General features: G+C 54.0%; 4 protein-coding genes across 4 annotated transcripts; 3 read left to right on the top strand and 1 right to left on the bottom strand.

Annotated features, from left to right (window-relative positions):
* Window positions 1–58: 58 nt before the first annotated feature.
* On the top strand, window positions 59–3,649 carry N7458_009630 (uncharacterized protein; the record flags this gene model as incomplete). Its single annotated transcript, XM_056913012.1, has 1 exon — window positions 59–3,649. The coding sequence occupies one exon, from the start codon at window positions 59–61 to the stop codon at window positions 3,647–3,649; it is 3,591 nt and encodes a 1,196-aa protein (XP_056761861.1).
* Window positions 3,650–4,939: 1,290 nt separating this feature from the next.
* On the top strand, window positions 4,940–8,903 carry N7458_009629 (uncharacterized protein; the record flags this gene model as incomplete). Its single annotated transcript, XM_056913011.1, has 2 exons — window positions 4,940–5,690; window positions 5,752–8,903. 2 exons carry the CDS (start codon window positions 4,940–4,942, stop codon window positions 8,901–8,903), a joined length of 3,903 nt encoding a protein of 1,300 aa, XP_056761860.1.
* A 335-nt stretch (window positions 8,904–9,238) lies between these two features.
* N7458_009628 (putative glycerol dehydrogenase) lies at window positions 9,239–10,326 on the bottom strand (the record flags this gene model as incomplete). The annotated part of the gene is made up of 3 exons (XM_056913010.1): window positions 9,239–9,435; window positions 9,504–9,884; window positions 9,966–10,326. 3 exons carry the CDS (start codon window positions 10,324–10,326, stop codon window positions 9,239–9,241), a joined length of 939 nt encoding a protein of 312 aa, XP_056761859.1.
* A 1,079-nt stretch (window positions 10,327–11,405) lies between these two features.
* Window positions 11,406–12,362, top strand: N7458_009627 (inositol oxygenase; the record flags this gene model as incomplete). The annotated part of the gene is made up of 1 exon (XM_056913009.1): window positions 11,406–12,362. One exon carries the CDS (start codon window positions 11,406–11,408, stop codon window positions 12,360–12,362), a length of 957 nt encoding a protein of 318 aa, XP_056761858.1.
* Window positions 12,363–13,713: the final 1,351 nt, after the last annotated feature.

The raw sequence follows: 13,713 nt of genomic DNA, 5'->3' as shown, positions 1-13,713 counted from the left end.
CTAGGCCGGTAGTCGCTCTCTCAATCGCCGGTTGAGAATCGGTTTCTCTTATTTCACAATGCATCGCTTTCGCAAGAACAAGAAGGTCAAGGAGACCTTGGATGAGTTGGAAAATGTGCCATCAACATCGAACTTGCCTTTCGGCTTGAAGCTCTCGAAGAAGAAGGACGCGGCAGAGGCACAATTTAAACTGGACCTATCCGGCGCCCTCCCTTCCTCAGATGATTTCCGCACGAGTCTGCTCATGCCTAAGCTGTCCGCTCGGTTTAGCATGTTGAGAGAACAAGATGACCCAGATACGAAACTTGGAAAGGCCAGCGACGATAGCGTTCTGTTCCCCAAGCGAGCCTCGCGGTTGAATCTCTTCGGTCACAACCCCAGTATGTTGACGGACATTGACGAGGTATCCTCCAACGACGGCAGCCGTCCATCAATTGCCCTGGGTCGGGCCGATTCTTACGCATCTGGTATGGAAGGAGGGTACGGTACCGATGACGACCCCTTGCAAAGCGGTAGCATCATGAGCCGAGCTCGTCGTGCCGAAGGAAACAACCTCTTCGGTGGTCGCCAAAAGGTCTACCGTATCCCTGTTCGCTTGCCTTCTGGGATGTCGACCAGCTCGACGGAGCCCAACCGCGGTATGGGCAAGTTCGTCTACGAACATGATCTGAATATGTCTGTTTTCCAGAAGATGAGGCATAAGGAGAAGGAGGAGGAGCGACTTGCAGAGGAGGCGGCCCAAGAGGCGGCAATGCAAGAATCAGAAGATGCCACTTCGACTTTTTCCTCCACAAAACGCACTACCTACTCCTCAACGGCTTCCGGGCCGACTACTAATGCTCGCACCTCGACTGCTGCCACCTCAATCGACGAATCCCACCCTAATCACTCCCAACCGTCGACGATTGCCACGCCAGCTCCAGAAGGTCCAGTCGACGCTCGCCCGTCTGTTCGATCCCGTCGTCTGTATGGACAAGGCCTCACACAGGCGGCTCAGAATCAACAGTCTTCCACTTTGAACCGCCTCGAAACCCTGAGCCGTCAGCGTGCCGGAACTCCGGACCTGCTTCCATTGAACCGTAATTTCTCTCGCAGCGCCACTAACCTGCGTGATCGCCTTCAAAAGCTTAATATCACTGAACCGGCCACCACGTCTCGGCCTACGAGCCCTCCCTCCTCGGCGACTTCTCCCAAGCAGCCTACGCCTCCGGAGGTTGCTCCAAAAGATCGTATTTCGCCCACTGCTGCGGTCTTTGGAGCCGCTCCTCCCCTAAGCCCCCCATCCAGCGAGAACGAGGACGGTCACAACTTACTGGCGGCGGCACTCAACCCTGAAGATCATGGAAAGGCCACTGCCATGGGTCTCTTCAACCGGGCTGCCACTGGATTCGACGAGCAGCAGTTTATGCGCCGCCAGCTGCAAATGCACCAAGGCCGCAACACTCCTCCACCGCGACGTCCGTCTCCCCCGCGTCGTCCTCTGCCACAGGAGCCCACTGGCCGCTTGCGAGGCCTGTCCAAATCTAGCTACCGTTCTCGAGCGGAGTCTGCTTCTTCCCATTACAGCAGCGATGTGCAACACAGTATTGATCACTCCCGAGTATCTAGCGTGGAGGCCTCACCCGGTCGCCCCGGCATGACAACCTTCTACGCCAATTCTACCGCCAGCGACTCTGGAGACGATAACGATGATCGTCGCTCGTGCGAAATCTCGTCCGTGACCTCGATGGCCACTGACTTTGGTCACCCACTGCAATATGCTAGCACCGCCTCTAAGCCTCCAACTCCCACGGGCGAGCACCTAGACCCCCTTCCAGAGGTCAGATACTCGGATTTGGGCGATCTCAAGCCTATCGAGGAAGACGACAGTCTTGAGTATAATGCTGGTGCTCAAGATGCAGGAGGCAGCACTCCTCAGCGACCGGACTCGCCAACCTTTGGCTTGAATGGCTTCATCCAATCTCACCTACGCCAAGTGAGCAACCAGTCCTCCATCTATCCTCCACCGTCCCCAGTTTTCCCCCCGCAAGAGCCCAATACCAACCACTTCGCTGCCGATGAGGCTACCTCCGAGGCAACCACCCCTGCTACTACCCCTGACGAGACACCTTCGACTCTTGACATGCAAGTCGAACAGTCAAGCCCTAAGGCTCTGTCGCATCAGTCCTCTGAAATTACCGCCAATCGCTCGAGTGGAGACTCATCTGATGCTAGTGCTATGCCCGGATATGGCGCCATTGCTCCAAACTCCACTCATTGGAAGGAGGAGCTGGCCTACCATCACCGTCGGGACGGAAGCACCGAGACCCAGAGGGAGCGCGAAGAATTTGCCATGGAGCTGGCTGAGCGACGTCGCAAGGTCCAGGAGAAGCTTCGCAGCGTCGCGGAAAGCGAGAGCCGTTCCAGCAGCCCGACGCCTGGCCGTCAGACTCCTGATCTCGCTGGAATCAAGGCCGGCAACGCTTTCTCCCTCTTGAAGCATAAGCCCAGCAAGCAAGGCATTCCTCAACCGGATCCGAAGAGCAAGATGTATGGATATAACAGCGGCTCCACCCCTGCCCTGGTATCAGAGGATTCTTGGCGCGAGGAGGAACGGCCTGCTTTCAATCTTGGTCGTCACTCCAACTCCAGCTCTCCGTATGTTGGATCCGAGCGGTCCATCCGCTCGCGTATGCCTACCATTAGTCGTAACAGCAATGAGGATTCTCGCGACTCTAGCCGCAGCCGTGGTCCATCCCCGCACAATACCTTCCGGTCTCGCTCCAACTCCGATGCTTCTGGTCGTTCCAAGAGCCGAACTCGCTATCGCGAGCGCGATGACCTCGAGACTGTGGATGAGGGTGCCGTCATTGCTCACGATAATTTTGTCATTCCTGACAACTTCGAGCCGCCTTCCGTCTCTAGCTCAACTCGTCCCTCCATGGAGGTAGAACCTCTCGTGTATGATCGTTCTTCTTCTGCCGCGTCCGGTAGATACCGCAGCGCCAGCCGTTCAGGTACCAGTCCCGCGAACTTCCAGTATGAGCGACCATTTGGGTACCAGCAGTCGCACCCTCCCTCCATGATCGGTGCCACGCCTCGGGCTCCTCCCGCTGCTCCTGCATACTCTGCCAACGCCACCCCTCCGCTGAACGAGGACCAGTCCCCAACGGCGACCATGTCCTCCTCTATGGCAAACAATGCCCATGCTCTGCCCCAACGTGCGCCTGGACACAACCTGCTTCAAAAACGTAGTGTGAACAAGAAACTCATCTCCGAACCCACATTGGTATCCTCAACATCCAATGTGCCCCTCGTCGGTCTCCCCACGGGCACCCCGATGTCCTCTGTCTCTTCACAAGCAGGAGCTGCCGCACCTGCACTCCCTCCGATGAACCCCCGTCGCCGCCGTGGTACCACCATCCTGAGCGCCTTCAAGTCTGACAAGCACGAATCTCGGGTATCTTCTCCAGCTCCCAGCATCTCTGACGAGCAGAGCTACTTCCCCGATGATGAGAAGCGTCCACGCTCCCGCAACCGTCTGCGCAAGGTCTCTAGCGAAGGTGGCAACTTGAATGCGAAGGCACGCCAGGAGGCCATGGCCAGCCCAGCCCCTGCTGTTCCCCAATACCCACCCCCGGCAATTCCTGTGAATGGTGGGATGTTTTAAATAGAAGCCGGTCTTTGTCTCCCATTTTCTTGTTTGTGGTTTCCACTTTTCTGCGCCTTTGTCCTGGCACCCTGCCACATATCCATTCCATCTTTCGAGAAATCTTCCATCTCATGTTTTGAGATTGTCTTGGTCTGGATTGTTTATTTCTTTTCCTTTCAACCTGAACTCTTCACGACTATATACCACCTGGTGCATTTCTTGAGCGTCTACTATCTGTCCTTTTTCTCCTGTGCCATTTCGTGTCTAGCTGTTTTCTTTATCTTTGTCAAACTCCTGTTTTCCCAATCACATAGTTCTCGAACGGAATAAAGTATATCTGTATGATTGTGTTGAAAATGCATCCAGATCACTTCAAAATCACCTTTCTATAGATAGAGCGTTAATTCCAAGCATTCCATTTTTGCTTCCATCAACAGGAGTTTTATACTTTGGCAATACAGGCGTGTGCCCGTGCGAATAATGGTATACCCAGCGGGAGTCAAAATAAGGTTGCCACGTTGGGGTCACGTGTTGCTATAAGCCCTGAAAAATAACATGAAGTATAAAACGTTCACGTACTTTCGCACTGTTAATGGGATTAATTGCAAAAAAATTGTTCTGAATTGATGATAGAAATTGAGAAAAGTCCATATGCTTTGGTTTCTTTTACCTCGCTCCATCAATTTTCTGTATTTAGGCTGAGATTCTCAAGTTATCCATGGGAGAGTATAACAAAATGTTCTACTCTAAAACGCAACTTATGGGCGGACATGCACCCCGGGAAATTAACCAAATTGCACTATATGTGCTGCATTTCTTTAGGTACTCATGTTGACTGTTCATGTCTTGCCATGTTGACCTTTTGCTGCCGTGTAAACTCCATCGTCGTGGCGATCGATTGCCCTAATGTGTTGACAGTGCCTTTTCGCCAGCCGCACACTGTTGTCGCCGACTAATCATGCAGCCTCACTTAGATATCACAATTATCAAGCGACTCATAGCCTAGGTGACTCGTAAAAATAAAACGGAGCCCTTTTTGGGGGGAAGGCCCCCGCCAGCGCTGTTGAATTCCTTTTCCTTCTTCTCCCAAATTTTCTTTCTTCCTACTTCCACCTCACCCTTCTCATCGTTCCACGCGATTTCTTCCCACTTTCATCCTTTTTCCCATCTCTATTTCTTTTCCACGCCATCGTGCCACGCACTATCTCATCGCCTACATCGCTTCCCTGATACTGCTTCGCGGTTTGTGATAAGATTTCATATTCCACGTGCTCACTCGGATTCGAACCCTCAAGTTCTCAATTCGAGATGGCGCCAGCCCCGTCTCGCATCTTTCCCGAGGAGGGAGATGCCTTCATCAACAAAGAGCCTCACTGGACCAACCGCTTGCCAACTGAATTCAAACAAGCATTTGGTTTGTGCCCTCCACCTCCGGCACCACCCCCTGGATTTTGGCCTCATCCTTCTCGCCGTCTCGTTCGCTCACCTTGGCTTTCAAATCTTTCATCACAACCCTCCCCCAGACTTCCAACCCGTCAACAGCAGCTTCCAACCCGTCAACAACACCTTTTAATCCATCAAACTCCTCCTCGATTTCAAGGTTCTCTACACGGTCACGGCCAGCTACAAGGTCAAAATCGTTCTCACAATCCTTTTTTCCGTCACTCTGGTCAGCCAGAGTCTCAGCTTCAACCCATTCCCCAGACCCAACGTCCTCCTCAGTTCACTCAGCGTCCCTCCAACAGCCCACCTCCACCGTACTCCAGCCCTCCTCCAGAAGTGGCTGATCAGCTGTATCAGTTGACTCAGAGTACTGTGAATCACATCGAGGACGTCTACGGTGTGAATCTGAATCGTGAACAAGCTCCTCTGTCAGTAGCTGAAGAAGAAGACCCCTTCGCTCTCTTCGACAAGGAGATTGATTCGCTCCTGGGACCGCCAGTCGACTCTGACACCGAAGACGCCGAAGAAGTCGATACACTTTTTTCGGACTTCCTCGACTCTAACGCCAAGGGGCCATTTGAAGCTTTTGCCGACTCCCCCACCACCCGCGCGCACGGTAAGTTGATATCAGTGATAACACTTCTACGCATCACATGAACTGACAACTGTCACTACAGGCCCTACTTCCTCTGCTCCATCTTCTTTCGTCGCGGTCAGACACTCCGACGCGGACGAACCCTCAGTCGAACCCAACAAGAAGGGTCGACTCCGCCGTGTCAAGAACAAGCACGGCCGCAAGAGACAGTACGAGCAGAAGAAGAAGAAGATGGCTCTGCGCATCTCCAACCGTTCCGAGCCCACCAAGGGCTCCACCGGCAATGCTACCCCAACCAGCATTGCCGACACCATCATCGCGTCGGACGTCGACATTGTCCGTTCGCCCTCTCCTTCTCCCTCCCGCTTGCCCCTGCCTACTGAGGCCATGAATCTTCTTTCTGCGGCGCCGGCCATCCCCGAGGCCCCGCCAAAGAAGAAGAGAAAGAACAAGGGGAAGAAGAAGAAGAAGGGGGAGCGACAGGCCGGCCAGGCCGGCGGCAACAACTTGGGGGTATCTTCGGATATCCAGCTCACGGGTCCGGCTTCTCCTGCCCAGGAGTCGGGCGTCTCTCCCGTGGTGGCCACCTCTGAGGTGGAGAATCAGACCGGTGGTCGCACTGGTCAAGATGGTTCCTCCAAAACCTCGGAGGTCTTCACCGTCGTTGACGGTGAGGAAGCCACGGCTGAGTCGTTCGCTCCGAAACAGGAGTATGTCGGTCCGTGCATCGTTGACACGGAGGCGTGGCGCCAGCGTATGCTGGCACGTCAAGCTGCCGAGGAAGCCGAGGCGGAGAGAGAGGTCGCCTTCCTCGCTGCCAACCCTCCCGTTGGCGATCTTTTCTCTCACTCAGTTTATCAGAGTGAGGATAGCTGGGCTCAGTGGCCGATGCCAGGTCAATCGGTGCCAGCTCAGTACTCGCACGACGGTGGCCACCAGACTGGGTACGCTCAACCCCGGTCTGGCGTCGTTGAGAGCGCTTCTGGAGCTGAGCCGATGTGTGGGTTCCACCCAGCCTGCTGCCATCACCACGGCAGTCCCCGTCGCAGCTGCTGCTGCATTCATTTCCCAGCAGATTGCTGGTTTGCCCCCGTGCCGCCCCGACCTGCCGACAACCAGGAGCTTGTGCCTGCGGTGGCTTCGCTTTTTGAAGCAAGCCGAATGTCGAGCCCCAAGTCCTCGAGCTTGGGTGAGCCCGTCAGTGAGCCCATCGTTGATTCGGTGGATTCGATGTTTGCTGTCAGTGGACAGTCGCCCCGGGTCTCGTCTGCCTCTGCCCAGGCAATGAACGAGCCCGCTGCCGTCCCTTCTGCGGCAAACACCGACACAAACCTGGATGTTCCTCCCGCCATCCAGGAGACAACCCCGGCCAACAACTCAAAGAAGATGAGTTTGCACCAGGCTCACCTCGGCGAGGTCTTTACTCCGGAGGACTTGAAGTCCCCCAGTCTGTACTTTGACGCCAAGTCAAAGAACCTGAGCTCCTCCGTTCTGGCCAGCAACGAGTCGAAGGAGGCTTCGCGTGACAACAGCCGCAAGCCGTCGACTGCCGCCAGCAACGGCCCCGAGGAGGCAGGTGCGCCAGAGGCAGACTCCGGAGAGACTCGCAACCAGGGTTGCCAGACCACGCCTGCCGACAGCCGTCACAACCCCTGCCAGACTGAAGCCCCTCGCCCTCTGGCTTTCCAGACTGAGCATGTCCAGGCGCTGTTTGGCAACCCTAAGTTTGCCGACATCCAGCTCCTGCTGAGCCCAGACCTGTCTCACCCTCCCATTGTGTACAACCTTCACAAGGCCATCATCGCTGGAAGTCCTTTCCTTTACAACGTGATGGTCACCAAGTGGCACTGGGATGGGCATGTGGATCATATTCGTGCTTTCACTGGAGTCTCATTCACGTGTTCGCACGCCTTCACCATGGCCCTCCAAGTCCTGTACGGCCTCCCACTCGTCACCGAAGAGACCCTTCGCAAGTCCACTCTCCAAGGACTGGGCCTCCCCGACGACAATGGTACAGGCACATACTCCTTCTCCATTGAGCGCGCCATGGTTGATTTCGCCCTTTGCTACGCTGCCGCCGGCGCCTTCCTCGCCCGCCGCGAGATTACTGAGCGAGGTATCGACATGGCCATCAGCCACCTGTCCTGGGAGACTGCCGAGTTTATCCTCAGCTTTGGCATGACTCCTCTCACCTACATGGTGACCTGTCCTGATGTGCCTTTCCCTCCTATCAGCCCCGCCAATTCGCGCGCGTCCTCTCTCTCCGGTGGCCACGGCAATGGCACTCCAGTCGTAGAACTCGACCACTTCCACGACTTCCACTATGTCCAGGCGGAACGGGCTCAGAATGCCGCCCTGCGTTTCATCACCAACGCAGTTACCTCAGACTGGGAGCTGTATCGACGTGCTCAGGCCCGATACACCCCACGCCGTATCCCCACGGCTCTCCACACCCTCCCAGGCTCTCTCCTATCAAACCCACGCCTGGAGGAAATCCGATTCGGCAGCATGCCTTCCTTCGCCGACCTGCGCCCCAAGGACCCAGCAATCCTCGTTCCCTCTGCCATGTTGATCACCCTCCCATACCGGGTCTTCATGGTTGCTCTTGAAATCATGAAAGCTCGCGGCAACCTAAGCCTCGAGCTGATGGAAGAGGTCGTGGAAGAGCGCGAGTCACGCCGCCTGAATGCGCTGCGTGTCTCACTTCGTGTCGGCCGCTGGCAGGTCTCTCCTGAGGCCTTTGCCGAGTTGGAATATCGGGAATTCGTCAAGATGGAACCGACTGACGAGACTGACGAGAATGATGAGCGTGTGCTTCGTGCAACTGTCGACCGGGTTTGGGTGGGAGATGATGTACCCAACAGCTCACTCCTGAGACCCCGTGGTCCTGCCGCGCCTGTTCCTAGCCCTGCACCGGCCTTCCCTAGTCCTGCGCCTCCACTTGGCCATGGTCAGTCTCCAACTCTTGGCTCAGGCCATCCTCCAAGTTTTGGCCATGACCCTGCAGCGTCTTTCCCCGGCTCCGCTTCTCAATTTGGCCCCTGTCCATCCCCTACTTCTGGCCCAGGCCCTTCTCCATATTTTGACCCAGGTCATTCTCCGAATTTTGGCCCTGGCTTTGCCGGACCTTTCCCTGGTCCTGAGCATTCAATTCTTCGTGGCCATTCTCCTCATGCTGGACCTGGTCGTTCTCCCCCTTTCGGCCGTGACCCTTCCATGAGCAATGCCGCCTGAATCTTGGCATGCTCTGATCGTCATTTGAATATCAGAATTCAAAAGGTGAAAGAGGAGGATTCGAGGAATGGAGAGATACACTGTGAAAATTCCATTCACAGTGATGAAATGATGATAATGAGAACACGAGGATACGAGAATCGGCCTGGTTTACACACCAAAATGTACAATAGCAACCACGGCCATGAATAATGAATATCAAGTCCAAAAATCTTTCCTTTTTTTTTTTCATTGGTATCGTAAATCACAAACAGCACTTCCTATCTACCCAAGGTATCACACTCTCTATATATATACTCAAAAGCGCAGGTTCATAGTCTATGCGTGCCAGCTAGTCACGCCTTATCGGGGAAACCAAAGTCCGTACCGAAAGGTGGGTAGACGAAGCGCTGGAAGGACTTGGTCGCAGCCAGCTCGTCAGAGTACTTCTTGATAGTAGCGACATCCCCGGCATCCAGGTGGATCACGTTCCGGTTAGCCTCAATACGCGAAAGCGTGACAGACTTGGCGAGAACGGAAGAGCCACGGGCAACTAAATGAAAAAGATAGAATCAGTCAGAAGTGCAGTTCTTTCAACAATTCTTCGGAAATTCAACATACTGTGCCAGCTGAGCAAAACGGTGGCAGGGGAAACACCACGCTTCTCAGCAACCTCGACAATGGGCTTAGCAGTGAACAAGGGGCTGCCAGTGCTACCCAGAGGACTGTAGGCGGTGATGTGGATGCCCTTCTTGTTGCAGAAATCGACAATCTCCTGCTGGGGGAGCGAGGGGTGGTTCTCGATCTGGTTGACGGCGGGAATGATGGTGGCTTGGGGCAGGAGTTCCTCCAGGTATCTGACGCTGTAGTTGGAGACGCCGATGGCGCGGACCTTGCCGGTTCCGACGAGCTTCTCCATGCTCTTCCAGGTGGTGACGTGGCTGTGGTCGCGAACGATATCCCGCGAGCCGTCCGGCAGCTTGGGGAAAAGGGGGTGGTTTCCTGGGGAAAAGGTATTAGTATATATTTTTGTTTCTCATTGTTCAATTCCTTGTCAAAGGATGCATATCGAGGGGAAATTACCGTTGGGGTTCATGGCCAGAGGCCAGTGCATCAGGTACAGGTCAACATAGTCCAGACCGAGGTTTTTCAGGGAAGTCTCGAGACCCTCCTCGACGCGGGAGTGGTACGAGCACCACAGCTTGGTGGTGACGAACAGATCCTCGCGCTTGACAATGCCTGCATCAATGGCCGCCTTGATACCCTGACCGACCTCGTGCTCGTTGCCGTAGCACAGAGCAGCGTCAATGTGGCGGTAGCCGACCTTGATGGCGTGGCTCACGGCGCGAGCGACCTCGCCCGGCGCGGACTGCCAAGTTCCAAAACCCAGGGCAGGGAGCTCAGCGCCAGTGTTTAGCTTGAAGTGGACGTCTGCGGCAGCCATTGTGATCGTTATCGTTTATTTTTGATTAGAAACAAGGAGATGAACGGAATTGAAAGGACTTGAAGCTAAAGAAAGTAAGAAGAGAAAGAGAAAAAAAAGAAAAGGTGAAGAGGGGGAAAATGCTTCGATGTAAAGATGGCCCGAAGAGGTGAATCCCCCCACGTCACCCACGCGGGGGTCTTCCTTTTGCCCCGCCAAACTGGACTCGGCCCCGGTCGGGTTCTTGGTTCTTCCATCAATCACCTTTCGACTGGACTACTGGTACTGGGGGTACGACTGTATACTACAGGAAGGTATAAGAAGAGAATCTACCGTGAATGATCCCTAATCTTGCGATAATTTGAGCATTCTAAGACTGATGGCTGGATGATGATCGTGTCCCTCCTTCCTTGCCATAAGGTGATGACATGATGCAGATGCCCCGCATCGGCAACTGTGTAGAGCTGGAGATCAGCCGAGCAAGCCCTGATCTCAAGAGACCGGCAAAATGATCCGAAAGGGAAAAAGCCAGCAGAGCCCAAGCAAAGCCCAATTGAGAAACCGGCGGCGACATTCACCCAAACGACGACGACTAGTCTTAGTCAGCGGCCGGAAACCAGAATCCTTCGCGACTCCACGTGACCCTCGCTGCCCATGCTGACATCAACTTCCCCACGCGGCAGTGGCATCATCCAATCACCACTCGCAGGCACATCCTCGTGTGGTGGGGGGACCCTAAAATAGTCCAAGTACGGATTCTGGAATCCGTGATCTTGACTCCACGATGCTCGTTCGCACAAGCCATGGCTGCAAATCATGGCCCATCCCCGGGGAATATTGCCAGTTTCGAGCCTTGTGCGACCCTCCATAGCATGATAGACGTCGGAAACATAGATGCGATTCGCTTGAGACCTCGTCAGTCGTGGAGACCACTCCCTATATATGCATCTCGATCTCCTCCGAGGAACGAGACTGTCATCCTTTAGCACCATTATCTGAGTGAATATTTGCAGGTTCAACTTTGAAATCAAACGCTTGCAATTCGTGCTTCTCAAAAAGTGTCCAAAACCACACATTAATCTATCCGCCTACATACCAAAATGGCACCCGTCGCTGTCGCCGACACTCCTGCCCCCATCTTCAACAAGAACCGGGATGGCCAGGCCCTCGAGGAACTCTCCGATGCCATCGACGAGGTCAACGTCATCAAGGCCAACATGAAGGAACAAAAGGACAAGGACCTCTATGACGAGTCCGAATTCGACAAGGGCAAGGACAAGACTGGTTTCCGCCAGTTCGAGGATGCCTGTGACCGCGTCAAGAACTTCTACAAGGAGCAACACACCAAGCAAAGCGTCGCCTACAACCTCAAGGCCCGCCACGACTTCCACAGCAAGACCCGCGCCGAGATGACCATCTGGGAAGCTATGGAGAAGCTCAACACCCTCATCGACGAGTCCGACCCCGACACCAGCCTCTCCCAGATCGAGCACCTCCTGCAATCCGCCGAGGCCATCCGCCGCGACGGAAAGCCCCGCTGGATGCAACTGACCGGTCTCATCCACGATCTGGGCAAGCTGCTCTTCTTCTTCGACGCCCAAGGCCAGTGGGACGTGGTGGGTGATACTTTCCCCGTGGGCTGCGCCTTCGATGAGCGCATCATCTACGGCCGTGACTCGTTCAAGGACAACGAGGACTTTGGCCACCCCATCTACGACACCAAGTTCGGTATCTACAGTCCCGGCTGCGGCCTGGACAAGGTCATGCTCTCCTGGGGCCATGATGAGTACCTCTACCACATTGCCAAGGAGCAGTCCACTTTGCCCGACGAGGCCCTCGCTATGATCCGCTACCACTCCTTCTACCCCTGGCACAACGCTGGCGCTTATAACGAGCTGATGGATGACCATGACAAGGAGATGCTCCGTGCTGTCAAGGCGTTCAACCCGTACGATTTGTACAGCAAGAGCGATGGTATTCCTAGCGCTGAGGAGCTGAAGCCTTACTACATGGAGCTCATTGATGAGTATTTCCCCAACAAGGTTGTCCGCTGGTAAACCCAGTTCAAAAAAGAGATTATATATATACTGCACAGCTTTTAGACGTCTCCTGTTGTATGAGATTCCCATGTTTTTCTCTCTTTTTGTTTCATTTTTGTGTTATTCATCATCATGCAAGCGAGTTTATAATATTTTGACGAATTCGATGAAAGTGGACTTGATGTCTTCCACGACTATGCATCCCAAGATAATCTTTCTCCGCTCTCTTCTACTCTACTAGGTTCACGACTCATGCCCGAAAATACTAACCAAATATGCCGGGCGCCCGATATAAGAAGTGCACATAACGTGAGGAGAGCCGGTCGTAATAAGCAAACAGGTCACTAATTATGCAGCATGGCACAATTAAAACTGTCAACAATATCCTAGAGTCGTAGATTCCAGTATAGTCCTAGGCTTATCAGATCATAGCCTGCAGTCAATAACCACCTGCCCGAGCCAGTTAGTCGGCCGCGCCGATCTGTCTTACATTTGACACCAGTACCTAAGCTGGCCCCTAAACTGTTGCATTGTCAAGTGAGAATGTTAATTAATCAAGCAACACGCAACATAAATCCGACCGCCTGGGGCAGAAGCACTAATTTCTTTCGGTTCACGTCTGTCGAGAAGGGAAATAGCTACCCAACTGCAGGATTATGTAGTTGATCACCGGTACCCCTTCCTGACTTAGGGATCTAGCCATGCCTAACTGCATCTCCACAGCCTCACTTCTCCCTTTTTTTCACGTCATACCCATCTAGACCACTCAACGCTCAGGGCAGTCTATGACATCAGTCTGAAAAACAAGGAGGTGCACTGCACTAACCTATAAACCACGGGGAATCAATAACCGTTAGGTTTGCGTGAACCACATCTCTCAGGTTTAGAGTTTCTCCTTTTCTGGCGTACCGCACCGTTGGGCCGTCAAGTTGCCTTCGTGGAATCGTGGATGATGTCAAGTGTCAAGTGGTTCGACCAACCAGCGAGGCGAGGCCAGAAACTTTGTTCCAACTTTCAGGATGATCCAGAGGAGGCTACACTAACGCGATTGTTGCAGGAACTCTAATCCGGCGAAGTTTCGCCGATTGGAGCGTGGAGAGGAAACTCTATTGTGCCAAGAGGAATCGCGGACTCCTTAACTATGGAACTATCCGTACTTAGTACGAGGATCGCGTCCACCTCTCCCTTTTCTTGTCCCTTTCGTCTACGGGCTTGTTTCTTGTATAAACCATCTGGACTGCAAGGAAATTGTCACGTTCCCAGTTCAATTTCAACCCGTTGGCTATATCGATGCTACCAAAACTAAAATGAGCGACGAGCTCACGCCTTGTCGGCTTGCGCAGCCAATAACATAGTCAATCCCACATCC

Source organism: Penicillium daleae (assembly GCF_028827525.1).
Source record: "Penicillium daleae strain IBT 16125 chromosome Unknown utg000008l_segment0_segment0, whole genome shotgun sequence".
Classification (NCBI taxonomy): domain Eukaryota; kingdom Fungi; phylum Ascomycota; class Eurotiomycetes; order Eurotiales; family Aspergillaceae; genus Penicillium; species Penicillium daleae.
The sequence above is the reverse complement of the archived record's forward strand: the minus strand, read 5'-3'. Positions and strand labels throughout refer to the sequence as shown.